This window comes from Panicum virgatum, chromosome 9K (genome assembly GCF_016808335.1).
Source record: "Panicum virgatum strain AP13 chromosome 9K, P.virgatum_v5, whole genome shotgun sequence".
NCBI lineage: Eukaryota > Viridiplantae > Streptophyta > Magnoliopsida > Poales > Poaceae > Panicum > Panicum virgatum.
This window is the reverse complement of record NC_053144.1, coordinates 51,766,870-51,783,260: the sequence shown is the minus strand read 5'-3', so window position 1 is coordinate 51,783,260 and position 16,391 is coordinate 51,766,870. Positions and strand designations below refer to the sequence as shown.

At 48.5% G+C, this 16,391-nt stretch overlaps 2 protein-coding genes across 2 annotated transcripts; both read left to right on the top strand.

Annotated features, from left to right (window-relative positions):
• The first annotated feature begins 500 nt into the window (after positions 1–500).
• On the top strand, positions 501–2,123 carry LOC120648107. Its single transcript, XM_039924865.1, has 3 exons — positions 501–548; positions 1,028–1,300; positions 1,836–2,123. Exons 1-3 carry the CDS (start codon positions 501–503, stop codon positions 2,121–2,123), a joined length of 609 nt encoding a protein of 202 aa, XP_039780799.1.
• A 10,559-nt stretch (positions 2,124–12,682) lies between these two features.
• LOC120652120 (E3 ubiquitin-protein ligase EL5-like) lies at positions 12,683–14,089 on the top strand. The gene has a single exon (XM_039929835.1). It carries the CDS (start codon positions 13,014–13,016, stop codon positions 13,815–13,817), a length of 804 nt encoding a protein of 267 aa, XP_039785769.1. The 5' UTR covers positions 12,683–13,013; the 3' UTR covers positions 13,818–14,089.
• The last annotated feature ends 2,302 nt before the right edge of the window (positions 14,090–16,391 follow it).

The window sequence follows — 16,391 nt, the reverse complement described above, 5'->3', positions numbered from 1 at the left end:
AGCAGGCAGATTAGTGTGGTGTGGTTTAATTGATGAGCATACTACGTACTAGTTGGTTTGGTGCGGTCTTGGTTTGGAATTTACACCATTAGCAGCTTGTCACACACATTATTCACTTCCTTTTCTTGTTTGGGCTGAATCCATATAATTATGGTGGCACCTCTCTCTCTCTCTCTCTCTCTCTCTCTCTCTCTCTCTCTCTCTCTCTCTGTAAAATTAAAATGGTTTAATCCATGCCTTTTTGGTGTTTGAATATGCCAACACACTATGTTAGATTGGATGATTCCAATAGAAAAAATCATGAGAAATTTCTCTCAAAAGTTTCTGTAAAATCATTTTCAGAGGAACATTTCCAAACATTTTAGTAAACAAATTTTGTCGCAAGTTTAAGGATTTTTTTAGAATTTTAGAACAAATCATAATGTTTTGAGAAAATTTTCCTGAAAACTTTCTAACGAATTTATAATTTGAGTTTACTTGACGAGGAAGAGACATGCACCATGGAGAGTTTCGGTATAGCGAACATAGAGATTGCAGTGAATGAAATGGTAAATGCGCGCGGTAAATTACTTACTACTTGTGCAAGCACTTCATGTGTCCCTTTGCAAATTCACTCTAATATCGCCGCTTATGTCGGAGTGTGTTGCCTATATATGTGTGCACCACATTAGTTCTAGAAATTTGAAGAATACAGTGCCTCGTCAGTTTTTGGAAAATGTGTGTGCGCCACGGTGGCACCGTACCGTGCATGTACGTGGCGCGTACCTTCCTACGAGTCATTTCCTATCTCTTTAGATTCACTGCCTATCTCCTAATAATGCACCAAATCAACTCTTGACACCTGCTTGAGTGTTTCGTAAGAACTATGATCTAAATGCACCTTTGGTTTGTGGACGAAGAGACCGATAGATGTCGATCGTTATGTTAACGATATCACGGTTAATGTGTCACCATATGCTTTGAGTCATATGCAAAGCATATGACGAATTGACTATTGTTCATCTTTGCTGTTTGTTGCTTGATACAGGAGAAGCAGATTTTGGACGAGGAGGAGGAGGAAAAGCCGGAATGGCTCGATGTGCTGCTGAGCACCAACTTCTGGGGGCCATGCAGGGAGCACGCAGCTGAGAACCGGGCGGAGAAGTGCATGTTCTGCCTCCACTGCTACAACCTGTACTGCCCGCATTGCACCCACGACATGCCTGGGCACCGCCTCCTCAAGATCCGGCGCTACGTCTACCGCTCCGTCGTCCTTGCCAAGGATATGATGGACCTCAAGATTAATGTGTCAAGGATACAGGTAAGAGCTAGCCATGTGTGTTTATCACACACACACACACACACACACACACACACACACAAAAGATATGTGTTGAAGACATATATATTATGTAGATAATAATAATGCCATGTTTAGCTCAGTGTATATACTCTTTCCAAATGTGTTGTATTTGCAGACATACATTATCAATGGGCAAAGGGTGGTGCATTTGAGGCCCATGAATAGATCCAAGTTGTTCAGGCCTCAACCAGGGACGCCTCGTTGCTTGACCTGTGATTGTTGGCTCCGCACTTGGCCCAACCTATTCTGCTCACTCACCTGCGAGGTTCGTTTTCTTTTCCTCTCTCATGCTACTAGTACTTTGTATTATCATCGTTTTAGTTACCTTAAAACTAAATTTAAAGTTAAAATTCTAGAGAGTATTACTTGTCATTCATGTCTCTTACACCATCTTTTGTACGTATTATAGATTATAAAATGACAAGTAAATGCTGTTTAATTTCATCATCCCAATAGGCATTAGTCTTGATTCTTCTTCGTTTCTTATCATCAGGGGGAATTGGATGTGTCGCAAGATGACTTCTCCGGGCCAGAAGCCGAGCGTCGCTACCGGAGCCTTCAAACAAACATGCTGGCCGGAGAAAGCGCATACGAGGAGCCACCCTCCGAGGAACCACCTGAGCCTGAGGCTGATCAGGAGCAGCAGCAGGTGGAGCACCATGCGGCGCCTGAAGCAGCTGAGCAAAGGGATGAGGAGCCACCGGCGGCGGCAGCTCAGGACCACTCGTTCCGCAGGCGGGGGCGCAAGCAGGCGGAGCCGACGAGGGCGCCATTCTTCTGAAAAGCTAGCTGCTGCTGCTGCTGTTGGAGGGATCGGAGCTGATGAATAAATGAACCCGAGCCATGGAGCTGCTGAAACGAACCAGCAGGGTAGCCATGGTGGCTACGAGGTGGTGTGATGCACCTCCATGGTTCCGTTTCCTTTGTTGTTATTGTTATTGTTGTGGTCAAACTTGTTGTAGGTTTTTTTCCTGCAACGTTCGTCAGCGTAGGCCGTAGGGAAACAGTGTTTTTGCCTTTGCTGCTTGATTTTTTCCCTTATTTACTCAAACTACAAATTATGCATCACTACCGGAAAACATGTGTTTGCCGTGTGACTTTTTTGTTTGCCGTGTGCAACATTTCGGGCACACGGCAAACACATTGTTTGCCGTGTGTCTACCAAAAAACACACGATAAATACTAGACACACAGTAAACACAATATTTACCGTATGCCAAAGTACAAAATACACGGTAAAAAACACACGGTAAAAAGGAAGTTTGCCGTGTGCCCCAGATCTGGACACACGGCAAAAAACCTTTGCCGTGTGCCCAGATCTGGGGCACATGGCAAACAGCCGCCGCACCCCCCGCGCTTCTTCATAAAGTCTCCTCCGCTTCGACTCTCCCGACGCCACCCCATCCCCTCCCTCCCTCGCCCGACACCGTCCCCTCCCCTCCCCTCCCTGTCCCGACGCCGCCCCCATCCCCTCCGTCTCCCTGTGTTGTCCTCTCTCTCTGGCAGCCGGCGCCCTCTCCTCTTCCTCCACCTCCCTCTCGCGACTCCTCTCCTCCCCCCTCGGCAAGCAGGAGCTCCAGCGCAGTTTGCGACGGCGCAGCTCAGATCCAGCGCGGCCAGTGGCGGTGCAGCTCAGATCCGGCGGCGGCTCCAGCTCAGCTCTGCCTCGGTGTCGTGGCCAGCCGCAGCCAGCAGGAGCTCGAGCTCAAATCCGGCGGCGGCTTGTCAGCAGGGCCACGGTGGCGGGCCAGCGTCGGCGGGTGGCGGCAGCAGCGACGGCCAGCGGGTGGCAGCAGCGGCGCTGGCCAGTGGCCGGGGGCGGCGGTGGCGCTGGCCAGCGGGTGTGCGGCAGCGGCGGGACGCCCCGTGCTAGCGCGGCGGCGGCAAGCCCGGCGGCGAAGCTCGCCCGCGCGACTGGCCGAGGGCCCCGGCGGCAGCGCAGTGGCCGCTTCGACGGCGGCGACGAGCTGGTGCTGGCATGCGGCAGCGGACTGGTGGGGCCGACAGATTCTTTTTTTTGTTTTTTTGTTTTCGGAAAATGTTTGCCGAGTGCTAGTTTTAACACACGGCAAAACTTTTGCCGAGTGCGCGAAGAAAAACACTCGGCAAAGGTGCCCTTTGCCGACGTTTGTTTGCCGTGTGTAGTTTGCCGTGGGGAAAATAGCACACGGCAAACGGCCTGTTTCCGGTAGTGCATCTTGTGGTTTCTTGTTCTGCCTGAAGATTCGGTTTGCTTCTTTGTCGATTAGTGGTGAATTGCTCGAGCTTGGTCAGTGCGGGGAGTGAAGTACTTTTTTTTAGAAAACCGGGGATATATTTCATAAATATTTCTGATGGTTTACAACCCAGAACTTACAAAGACACCTTTGAAGGAAAAGAAAATTACAATCATGTCCTTGCAAGCCTCTCCTGGTGAGTGAGTGAAGTACTTAGTAGAAGAGTTGGAAGTTGGTGGGCCGCCCAAGCAGATGGAGGCCAGAACTGGGCCTAGCTAGAGGCATTCACAAGCTGCTGGCCCCTCAGTTTGGGGCCTCACGGACTCGCCCACTAAGAGCAGAGAGCAGACATTCTTCTCGGAATAGCGTCCAACTCTCTCTCTAAGTGGACGCAGTAGCTGTAGCCTGTAGCGTTCAGTTTAAGAGCAGGAGCGTCTCTGTATTCCCACGCGGGAAGTTGACACAGAGGGCCGCCAGGTAGGAGCAGGAGAGAAGAAAGAGAAAGGCACCAGACAATCCCTCCCGTATTAACCCCGTAGTAGGTTGGTAGAGACACTCCTGCAAGTGTAACGGCGTCAATGGTGAACTGTGGAGAAAGAAAAAAGGAAAGGAAAACGACACGCCAAAAAAGATCGGCGGTCGCAGAAATCTCAGAGCACCACCATGGCAGTGCGCCCGCGTATCTTAGGTTGACAAAAACATCGGATGGGAGTACACCCCTAATTTCTTGACAGCCACTTCAAATTTTCTCCCCAACTTTGACGAGCGGCGGCACAACAGAAGTGAGCGACAACTTGTCTTGTACGAAAACAAGGACCGCAGTCTTATCTTCCTCTTGCGGGTAGGCAAGTCTTCCGATGACGCTGGTCTTCGCTAGTACTGCTGCTACCACTACTAGACCAGAATTCTGCTGTCTCTAGCCGGAAAGGAGCCGAGCACAACAGGTCCACTCCGCCGCCTCCGGTGAGGTGAGGCGAGTGATCGGCGGCGGGCCGGCATCGTATGGACCCGCCGCGCGCGCCGCCGCCGCTTTCAACACCGCACGACGTGCTTGCTTTTCCTTTTTCTCGCCTGCTTTTCCGTCTTGGCGCCGACTAGAAAAAAAGAGTTAATTAGATATGTGCCATTATAATTTCCACATTTTTGAAAGATGCCATTACTATTCGACTTACTATGCTAGTGCCATTATAATTTTCCACTTGTTTGAAGCATGCCATTTTGTACGCCCGATGCCGTCCGTGGCCCACCTGCAGGCGTGCTGGAGGCCCTCGTATATTCGTATGGACGCTTATGCCCTCCCCACGAAAGGAAAAGGCCGCCGACGCCCTCTTGTCGTCGTCTTGCTCAGTCTTTCTGTTCCTCACTTCTCTCCCCAACCGTCGACGACCGCCAGCGAATCTTCTCCCTTGCCCATCGCCGGCGCCCGCTGGAGATGAAGAGCGCCGCATCCTCAAGCTCAACCCAGATTGGTGACCTCCCAAGGATCGAGTGCCCCAGGTGCCACATCAAGGTGATTAAAAGCAAGAGCAGGAAGGATGATGTGTACTACAAGTGCTCTAATTATTTCACGATGGTATGTTGCTTGCTGTGGTTTAGATTCGTGTTGTGTTCATTATTGGGTTAATTTGTTGTTGGATTGAAGCAGAACAAAAGCACTTGCCCATACTACTGGTATGAGCAACTCTATCTAGAGTACTTGCGCTCCAATCACCCTGAGTTACTGAATCCGGCTGGTGCAGAAGAAGTGGAATCAGTTGCAGAAATCATTGCAGAAGAGGTCAATGGCGACCTGAACCTACAGATGTATCAGTTGAAGCTCGAGTTGAATGAGATGAAGGGCAAGCTTGGTGAAGTGATGCAGGAGATCCAGGAAACAAAGAAGGAGATCAAGGAAGTAAAGAAGGAGATCAAGGAAGAGATTGCTAAAGAAAACAAGGCTGCACCAGTGTTTAGTTGTCAGATTAGTTAGGTCTAGGGAAGTGTCTGTTATCAGCATGTACTGAACCAGTGTTAGCAAAATGGAAGTGAATGGAACCAGTGTTATGAGCATGTGCTATTACCTATAACAAGGTGTGTTATTTCAGTAGTATTTCAGTTCATTTCAGTGCATTTTAGTTCATTTCAGTACAATTTCAGTACATTTCAGTACAATGTCAGTTCATTTCAGTACAATTCAGTGCACATTTGAACCCATAATTTCAGAAGCATGCCATCCAGAGAAGTAAACACAAGAACATTTGAACTTGAACCAACCATTTTCAAGACATTTTCAGATGCATAGTTTTATGCAACACATCAGGTCACTTAAAATATTTCACACACCAGGACTTTAGAGTACATAACAAACCATCACTTAAGAGTACATCATTCGTAACAAATTCACACACCAGGACTTAAGAGTAGCAAAAGCACATTGCACAGACAACCCATCAGGTCACTGAGACCATCAAAAGTGGAGACAGCACATCATCTACTCCACGCCGAGCCAGTTCTTGAGGCTTCTCGCCACCCTTGCTTTAGGAGCACTTGCAGCCTTCTTTAACTTCTTCTTCAAAGGAGTTTTTTTCTTCTTCTTTGGCGCCTGCTTCTTTGCACTTGGAGCTTTTTTCTGCTTCTTTGCACTTGGAGCTTTCTTCTGCTTCTTCTTTGGTGTCTCACTTGGTTCTTCATCTTCTTCTCTCACCCTGCAACAGATGGTTGAGAGTTCATGTTACTTGACCAAGTGATGCAAATATAGAGGCAAATATAGAGTAAGAAATGCACCTTTTCAGTGATGCTTCTGTAGATGCCTCATCAACACCATCATCATCTTTAGTTGGTTCAGCTAGCTTACAGGTCTTGGCAAAGTGCCCAAAGCCTTTGCACCTTCTGCATCTAACTTTCTTTTTGTTTGCCCTTTGTTCTGCACTCCCTCTGATCCTGACCACTCTAGGTCTGCTTGCTGCCCTCTTCTGCTTAGGTGGCAAAAGTTTGTACTCAAGTTCCACTTGAGGCCAATCAGTCCTGTCAGACATTGGAGGAACTATGCCTGCATATGCAGCTTTGAACATGTCAACAGAGTAGTATTCATGCACAAAATCTTTGATTTGCAAGCCTCTGTTGGATAAGATCCGAGCTAGTGCATGCCTACAAGGTTTTCCTGTAACCTACCATGTCCTGCAGCTGCATTTGTGGTTGACAAGGTCCACAGTGTGCCTCTTGGTGTTGTTCCAGTCATCAAGCAGGGGGTTACCTGCAGCAAAATCTTGCATCACTAGCTGCAACTTTGACTACCTTCAATGGGTGCTAATTAGGTTGAGCTCCATGATGACATTTGGCAAAAATGTCTTCAGGTATTTCCCCTTCCTACTTTTCTCCTAAGAACCTCTTCTCCATAATCAGCTCCCTGAGCCCATCAACTAACTCATGAACTAGCTTCCCTTTCAAGTGTTTCACGGACTGTTGAATCTCTCTGATACATTGTTTGTCAGATAGTCAACATTTGGCTGTCCTCTGAGAAAACCACACCTATTAACCAAATGCGGTTGTGGTTTTCCCTGCAACCACCTGAATGAATGCATCAAAGCAGCAAAATCATATATCTTCTGCATGTGTCCACTTAAATCGCCCTTCAGTGTAGCTCCTAGCACTGGGTATCAGATGAGTGTGAGACCTCTCCTGTGTAGTGCTCCTGAAATTGCCATATAGATGTCTCATACACTCTCTGTACTCAGCCTCAGGAAACACAGTGCCTACAGCAGTCTCGAAGCCCTTACATGCATCTGTACATCACTAGTCCTTGAGGGATGCCAACAGCCCTTTTCAACTGCTTTATGAACCATGTCTAGTTGTCCTTATCTTCACTGTCAAAAATTGCATATGCAATGTGATACAACCAATTATGTCCATCAACTCCAGTAGCAGATGCTAGCTGTCCTGTGTATTTACCTATTAGACTGGAGGCATCTACACTAATGAATGGCCTACAACCAGCAAGAAACCCATCCACACATGGTTTAAGAGCTACAAATATCCTCTTAAATCTTCTTCTCTTGCCACCTTTGCCAACATCTATCTCTATAATGCTACCGGAACAAGTAATGTCTATCTGAGCTTTTCAATTGAACAACAATTTGAATGACTCTTCATATTTACCATGAATATGCTGCAGTGCCAGCTGCATGCCTGAGTATGCCTTGCTGTACTTGAGCTTTATTCCATAATCTCCATCAACCTTCTCCTTTGCTGCCTTTGGCCTCTTGTTTGGATTCTTCTTCAACCAGTCTGTCAATCTATCTGCCACCCAGCTTTGAGAAGCCATTTTTTTCTTCAACAAGTTTTGTGGTTGGACAATTGTGAGCTGCTGGTAGAACCTTAATCTGCACAAGACAAGCAGGAATAAGTAGTATGCACATCCAAACAGATCTAATCTGAGCAAGGCAAGTATGAAAAAGCATGAAAAAGTATGTACCTGTATAGTTTTCTGATCATGAAGCCTTGAAGCATGAATCCTCCAAGGACAACTAGAGTGCTTACACTTTGCAATAAATCTGCTAGGGTTAGTCTTGATGCCAGGAGCAAACTCAAAATCTGTCTTCACAGTATAGTGTCTTATAGTTTTCCTGAATATTGTTATGTCAGGAAACAAAGCACTCTTCTTTATTATTGGGTTCTCAGGATCATGAAGGACCCTTATCTCCTCAGGATCTGCATCAGTAACCTGTGCCTCAGGAGGAATAGCTCCTTCAGCAGCAGCATTTTCATTTGCATCATTAGTAGGCACAGATGAGTCAGTTTGTGCATTCACAGATGGTTGTGCAAGTGGAACTGGATTGTACATGTGCTCATCATCGACACCAACATACTCTTCTTCATTATCAAAGATGTCAACTGGATCAGGCTGCTTTGGTGGTTCAGGCTGCATAGGTGGATCAGGCTGTTTTGCTGGTTCAGTCTGAATTGGTGCTAGGTCTATGTCGGGTGGAATGATACACAAGGGTTCTAAGTTATCAAACTCATGCTCTTCCCACACAGATTCATTCACCACAACTAAGAGGAGTTCGCAATGCATCTCTGACTTATACATTTCAAACAAATTTTGGAACTGCACTTCATCTACAAGCATAACATCCTCACCCAGAGTCTTGTCAAAGAACTAAATTGTGGCCGTCTGGTTAGAACTCCAACTGACCACACTAGACAGGCTAGAATGCAGCAAATCATATGTAATGGTGCCTACCACCCAAGAAAAATTAACAACCTTGCCCTTACAGTAAGTTTTTTTTCCATCACTGTCCTTTGTCATAAAAGCCTGAACTTTGACCTCTAAGGAAAACATAGAAATCCTAGCACAAAACAAATGAGAATGAAAACTGTGAAAGCTGAATTGAAACACCATCACAACAATAAGATTAATTTTCTAATTTCAACCCTAACAATACAGAGACCTAACTAGGCAGGGTGCTCATATAGGTATACAACGAGCAAGGCCACAATGAGCAAGTCAACCACGTCTTAGCGTTCCTCTACCAGTGAACATACCTGGAGTCGTCGGTGTCATCAGGCACCGCGACTGCTGCCGCAACAGGGATGTCGCCGCTCTTCATGGCCGCTGCAACCCTAATCTACTGCCGCCGCAGCGGTGCAGACCTTCATATTTTGTAGATCCCGACTAGCCGGACAACAAGAGCACCGCCAACGACCACCTCGATGTCGTTGGTGAAGAAGAGAGGCGCCGCCGCCGACGGGGATTAGGGTTCCGACGAGTCGGTGAGAGCGGGTGAGAGTGGGGAACAGGGAGGGCGAATGGACGGGAGGATAAGCTGTCGGCGGCCTTATCCTTTCGTGGGGAGGGCATAAGTGTCCATACTAATATACGAGGGCCTCCAGTACGCCTGCAGGTGGGCCACCGACGGCGTCGGGCGTACAAAATGGCATGCTTCAAACAAATGGAAAATTATAATGGCACTAGCATAATAAGTCGAATAGTAATGTCATTCTTCAAAAACGTGGAAATTATAATAACACGTATCTAATTAACCCAAAAAAAAATAAACACGCGCGCGCGGAGGCCCCGCGCGCCCTTTCGACCCGATCACGACGGCGACACGCGCGCAGGACACAGGACCCCGCACGGCCGCACCGCACCCACGCCCCGAAATATTAGGATCACGCTGCCTCCTGCTCTCGGCGTCGCTGTCTGTGTCTGGCTCTCCCTCCCCGCGCGGAGGAGCGGCGCCCATCGCGGCGGGAAACTTACTCTGAGGTGCCTCAGCCGCCGGCAGCCGTTGCTTCCGTTTTTTTTTCATTATTTATTATCATCCACTTTGCATTGTTAATATGTCTAATTCACCTAGAGAAATAAAATCTTTGAATGACTAATAAAGGTGTAAAACAACTCACAATTACCATCGACGTCTGGAGTGCTCTGAGCTGATTTTGTGGGTTAGGATGGTCCTTGCAAGTAATCCACCAATCAGTGTTAACGTCTCGCCATGCATGTACGTACAAATTGGAAATGGTTGGACTGTTTTTCTTCCTTCTCTTGGAATGAAAAGTAGAAACGCCATGACCAAACTTAGACAAACCTCTCGGCCCTCGAGGACAAGAAATCGACAAAAGCTCCTTGCGTGCGCCTCCACTTTTTGCAATGCATCAGTCCCAAGTGTCACAGCATCTCCAACAATAGGCCTGAAAATCAGACCCTCTACTTCTTAAGTTAGAACTCCATCTATTTTTTATTTTTTGAGAGCTTATTTTTTTATCTCAATTCCAGCAATAGTCTCTAAATCTCACCCTCTTCTTCTAATCTAAAGAGTGGAACCCATTTGTTAGTAAACAGGGCTCCCTAGAGACCCTACAGGAATAGAGAGTGGAGGAAGAGATTTGAAGGCCTGCCCAAAATGGAAGCTTCAGTAGAACGTCCGCAAGAGTGTGGATTTTTTTATTCCTTCAAATTTAAGATGGAGAGCTTATTTAAAGAGTTTGTTGGAGTTGCTCGATGACATAGAGGAAAACAATTTTTGCAACACCACACGTATGAGAGAAAAAATGGCAGCTGCAAATTAATTATATTAGGGAGCTATCCATGACATATTTGCAAGAGATTCTTCTCCGCTGGTGATATCGTATTCTGATCCTCAAATCAATCATGGGGGCTGCGTGCATCCGAGTATACATCCGACGTTTGGATAGAGTCTTATATCAATATTCGGCACAGCGGATACATATATATTTTTTTATTATGCAAGCTTTCATCGGAGAGGAGTCAAACAGCCAAGAAGAAAAACACACAGTACATTATTATCTGATATATATATTGTATATATCCTCTTTTTTAACAAGCCAATAATTTGCTGCTCGAGCAGTCTTTGTTTTTTTTAAAAGGTCAATGGGGGACACAATATATCCCCCACCTGATTCATTTTTTTAACCCTGAATGGCCCATCAGGATAATAATTAAGAGTTCATAATTTTAGTGGGATTACATTACCGAATCAAAGAGTAAACACCAGGTCTGACCAACATGTCTATCCTCCATCGGTAGGCGGCGATATCCCCACAATAATCTAAAGTCCTCGCGTGCAGCCCTCTGGGGTCATCTGCAGTGGGTCTTGCTGGGAACGGAAGATGGCCTTGCTACGGCGTTTCCACAATTGCCGACAGCGTTTCTCAAAAAAAAATTGCCTACAGCATAGCAACAGAAATGTGGACAAGGATGGGTCAAATCCAATTCCAAGGACCATGGTGCTTTTCCCATTGGTGGTATCCGGTGGACGCACTGACTTGTTTTCACTTTCGAACGTCTCCCAGGTACTCATCAAGACGTGTTGTGTGTCGTGTCAAAAAAAAAAAGACTTGTGTTGCCGAGAAAAGTTGCTTGCCTTGAGCCACTACTAGCGCCGATGGTTACAACTAAACTTAAGACATCTAAAGTTTAATTAGTTAAAATTGATCTTATACTGTTTTGATACATGTGCTAGATTTTAACTATAGTATACTGAGAAAGGTTGCGTATACTCTTACTCTTATACGCCATGGAAAGGGAGGGATGAAAGCGCCTGGACGTTGTGGCCGCGACACGTGTTCTGGAGAGAAGAAGCCCGACGCGAGGCATGGATTCAGCCCATACGCAACAATCAGCTCATTCGTGTCCTGGAGAGAGGAAGCCTGAGGCGGGACATGAATTCGGCATATACGTAATAATCAACGCATACGTAACCATCAACGCATCAACTATTTTACTCTATATTTTCAAATGGGCGCAGCATAGCGCGCAATTTACCTAGTATCTCTATATGCCAAGCTTGCGCTGCGAGAGGGGGCTTCTTCAGTGAGAAAAGGAAACTGATGCATTGTCCTTCGAGCCAGCTGCAGGAGTCGAATCACCCACTGATGCACCTTGAACCATGTAGAAGAGAGGGAGGGGTCGATGCATATCTTCGCATCTATTCATCAGCTACAATCAACGATAAAAAGAAATGATCTACTCACTAGCCTATGTACCGATGCATACGTGAATGCTTTTCTTTTTTGAAAGAAGCGTGAATGCTTTTCTGATGATGGTTCAACTCGCCACTGGAGAATCCCTAAAAAATATGCTCAGACATGGTGTGAAAAAAGAGAGGATAACATCTGTAGGGTGCATTTTGGTATGTTGCAATCCGCTCCTGATTAATAGACTAAAGTAAATTGGCTAATCTTGAGCCATATTGAGTCAATGCTTAACTGTACTGTCCTAAAGTAAATTGGCTAATCTTGAGCCATATTGCGTTTGTTTCCTGCACGAGCAAAATCATTCTGTACCCAGACAAATGAATTATGAATGCCATCCGACGTGGAAATTTGGTATGCTCCTGGCCCTCCCCACGTGTAATCATCGACGACACAGTAGTAGGAGCAGGATTTTCCGAGTTCGTGTCTCCTGAGATCAGGATAGAGTTCTTTTTCAAAAAAGATCAGGATAGAGCAGCTAGCTCGTCGTGCCAATCCGAAGCCTCCCCCCTGAGACGAAGATATTCCGGCGAATGGGAGCAGTCCAGTTTCAAAGAACCGGCCTGGTACCAAGATGGTCCAGCCGCCTAGCCATCTTCGCAGTGACATGTCGCGCTCAGGCATCAGTACTTAGTCGCTAGTCGGCCAGGCAGCAGCCACTGTCACTGCTCTCCACTCTCCACTTTCCCCAAAGGCCCAATCCCATCCCATCGCCAATCCCATCCAAATCACACACGCTCCTCCTCCTTCCCCTAATCACTCCGTATATATACACAATTCCACCCAATTCCGCTCCCCAACCCGGAAAATCCCCCCACTCCCCTGCTCCTAATCTCACAATCGCACAGCCGGAGCCGGCCCTCCCGGCAGCCAAGAACTCGGCGGAGCAGAGAGTAGCAGCCAAGAAAGCTGGGGAAGAGGGTCCTTCTTGGGAGCAGGAAGAGGAGGCCGAGGAGAAAGGGGGATCTGGAGGCGGCGCCCCGATGGCGGTGACGGGGACCTCGGCGGCGGCGGCGGCCACGATGCTGGCGGCGGCGGCGGCCATCTTCATCACCTTCGTCCTCTGCTTCTACCTCTTCCTCTGCGCCAAGCGCTACCGCGGCGCCGCCCCGACGATCGGGGGCGCCGGCGCCGGCGCCGGCGCGGGCAGGGGCCGCGCGCGGTTCGTCTTCGCGGGCGCGGGCTGCCACGGCGGCGGCGGCGGCATGGATGAGGCCGCCATCGCCGCGCTGCCGTGGAGGGAGGCGGCCGCGGGGGACCCGCCCGCGGACTGCGCCGTCTGCATCGCCGAGGTCGCCGCGGGGGAGGCCGCCCGCGTGCTGCCCCGGTGCGGCCACGCGTTCCACGTCGAGTGCGTCGACATGTGGCTGCGCTCCCACTCCACCTGCCCGCTCTGCCGCTGCGCGGTCGTCGACGAGGAGGCGGCCGTGCCGGCGGCGGCGGCGGCCCCCGAGGCCGACCCGGAGTCGCCCAACTTCCCCACCAACGTCCTCTTCGTCGGCTCCCAGGACGCCGTCAGCACCCGCGGCGCGCCGGCGGAGCCTCCCCAGGCGGCGCGCCAGCCGCCGGCGGTGCCCGCGCAGGCGCCGCATCTGATTCCAGGGCCCATCGCCGGAGTCGCGGCCGTCGTGGAGGCGGCAAGGGTAGCCGCCCTACGCCGGCTGCTGGGCTGCGGCGGCGCGACGCCGTCTCCACCGACGCCACCGCAGCAGCAAGACCGCGACTTGGAGGCCGGGCTCGGCGGCGGCGAGAGCAGCGGGTCCCCGCCGCCGGCGAAGCCGCAGTAAGCTTCTGGTTTGATGCTCGCTTGTTGCGTTCCTCATGTTCCTCGTCTTCTCGGACTATTTGAGGCATCAGAAGAAGGAAGCAAGTGTGCAGAGGATCTGTTGATCTGTAATCAACAGCTACATATAGTGCTAGAAATCTACAAGCAAAATTCATGGATGCATTCCGGTGCCATGCCACCCCCAACAAGGTGGGGGTGATCCAAATTACTCCTCCACATCTCTGTTTCTGTTCTACCATGGCCTCTAGGTAAAATTGTTCAAGCCTTCACCGATGCCTGCCCGGCCGTGAAAAATGAGAAATGCCGGTGCTCGGCCCTGGCATTTCGCTGTCGAGTGGCCGCACTGTGTTTCCACATGCGACGGCCTCGCGCCACGGAAATGCGCGACCTTGACGCCCTGAGAGCCAAGGTCTTAACAGAGCAGCTGCTGTTAACGACGAGACAAATATCCGAGTGCAGCAAGTAGCAACAAAGGAAAAGCTTCAATATCCGAGTGACGGACGGACTCACTGAAGGCAGTTGGTGACCTTAAGTACGTCACAAAAGTGACAGAAATCTTATTATTATAGCACCAGTAGTGGCATCACAACCCAAACCAGAATGGTTTCAAGTTTGAACAAGGGCAACAACGGGCAGAGACAGTAGTAGAGTAGAGCCCCCCAGTGCAGGGGGTAGTTGGCCAAACAGCGAGACGTGCCTAGCACCACGTGGACGCGGCGATGGCATCAGATCGCGGGCCTGGCGCCGTGCCGTGGCGTGAGCGCGGATGCCGCTGCGGATAGGCTCGCGCTCCGCCGGCCGCGTCATCGTCCCCATCACCACGCTATAATCGCAACGCAAGGCTACAAACCACGTCGGCGTCGCCGAGTTTATAGCGCCCACCACCCGTGTCCCTAGCCCAGGCCTACATGCCGCCGGCAGGGCAGCAACTTGCGCCATCGCCCAACAGTTCCGTCTCGCCAGCCGGACGGCCGGCCGGCCTTCGTCGTCGGCGCACCTCCGTCCAGTTTCCGTCCAGTTGCTATTAGTGTACTTGCGTTGCTACCGGTCACAGGGTCACAGGATCACAGGAGCCGTGGAACGTCTGTTTATACTGAGGTGAAACTTGATTTTTCACCGGCTTCAGAAAACGTGCTTTTTGGTGGCGACAGGCAGTTAATAATAAGCACGGGTTTTACGATCAAGATATCTCAAAAAAATCTGAATTTTGACCGAATCTGCCTTTGATTTTTGCAGTCGGGGCTGCCCTCGTTCTTATCCCCTATCAACCTCTTGATTGCTTCAATGGTTCCTCGGATTTCATTTGCTAATTTGAAGATAGCGACAGAGTTAAGTGTTTCGCTGCAGTAAATACTCGCAGCATTTTGGGTATGGGGGAAAAATTTATCAAAGATCAGTATCGTGGTGGATGATGATGCTGTTTGGCTATATGCGTGGCTCCGTCGAAATGATATGATTTTTGTCAAAGCCAAACATACTGTAATGCTGTTATCGATATTCTTTTTTGTGGAAATCTATTGCCTACATTTCTAGGAATTGTGGAGAGGAAGCTTTGGAGAGAACACACGGCACGCAATAGCATGGAGCTATTCACAAAACTATAATTTCCAAGTTCTTGCCCATGTCCACAAACTCTCAAATTTCATATTGGAAACCTTAAACTTGTTCTTTAGGTCTAAACCAGTCAAATCAGCTCCGACTCCATATCTGGCGTGCCATCGCGATGCGTGTGTGGGAGTTCAACTCTAGTGCATATGATTGGTTAGGCAAGACGATGCCCCCTAATACTTGGGTTAGAGCATTTTCAACGATCCTTAAGTAGGGCATTCTTCTAAGGAAACATATTAGGTGCAAATCAATTTCTCCGTGCAAACTATGCAAACTTCAATCTGGGCCACCGGATCAACATACAAATTGTGGCAGAAATTTGTAATAAAGACCAGGTTGCGTGCTATGCAAAGGCTGTGGCATTTATTTTCTTTTATTAAAAAAATCTGCAACGTCACTTTCTTGAACTAATTTGAATTTTGAATTCCCTAGAATCTTGCTGGAGATAAGGATAACATATTCGTTAGGCACTGTCTCCATACGGTTTAGAAAATCTTTTATACGTGTGATGACATGACAGAAGTAATAATAACAGGGTTATTAGGCACTGACAGAGAAACGATGTTGACTCTATGCACACACGATATGATCATATGATGGTTTTCCTCTTTCTTCGCTTTCAAGTGAGCGAGATGTAACATGATTGCGCTGACGACCCGACGAGCCGAATAAGATGTACGTCGGGGGGTTTTTAAATTGAAAGGAATGGATAGCCGAGAAGAGGCCTTTCCCTGAAACTTTGTGACATTCTCCCCGAAATGGGCGGCCAAATCTTCAGCTTTTGCGGCCTTCAATGAGTCACTCCACCGCGAAATCCCCAAAAGTTTTCCTTTTCAACTCGCCATGCGCGCAATTTCAAATGTTTGAATATTTTTTTCATTACAAAGGAAAAACAATTTTAGTGCAACCGAATCGAGTACTAGCTAGCAGTATGATGCATCCAAGGGGGGCACGGCATTGGACATTG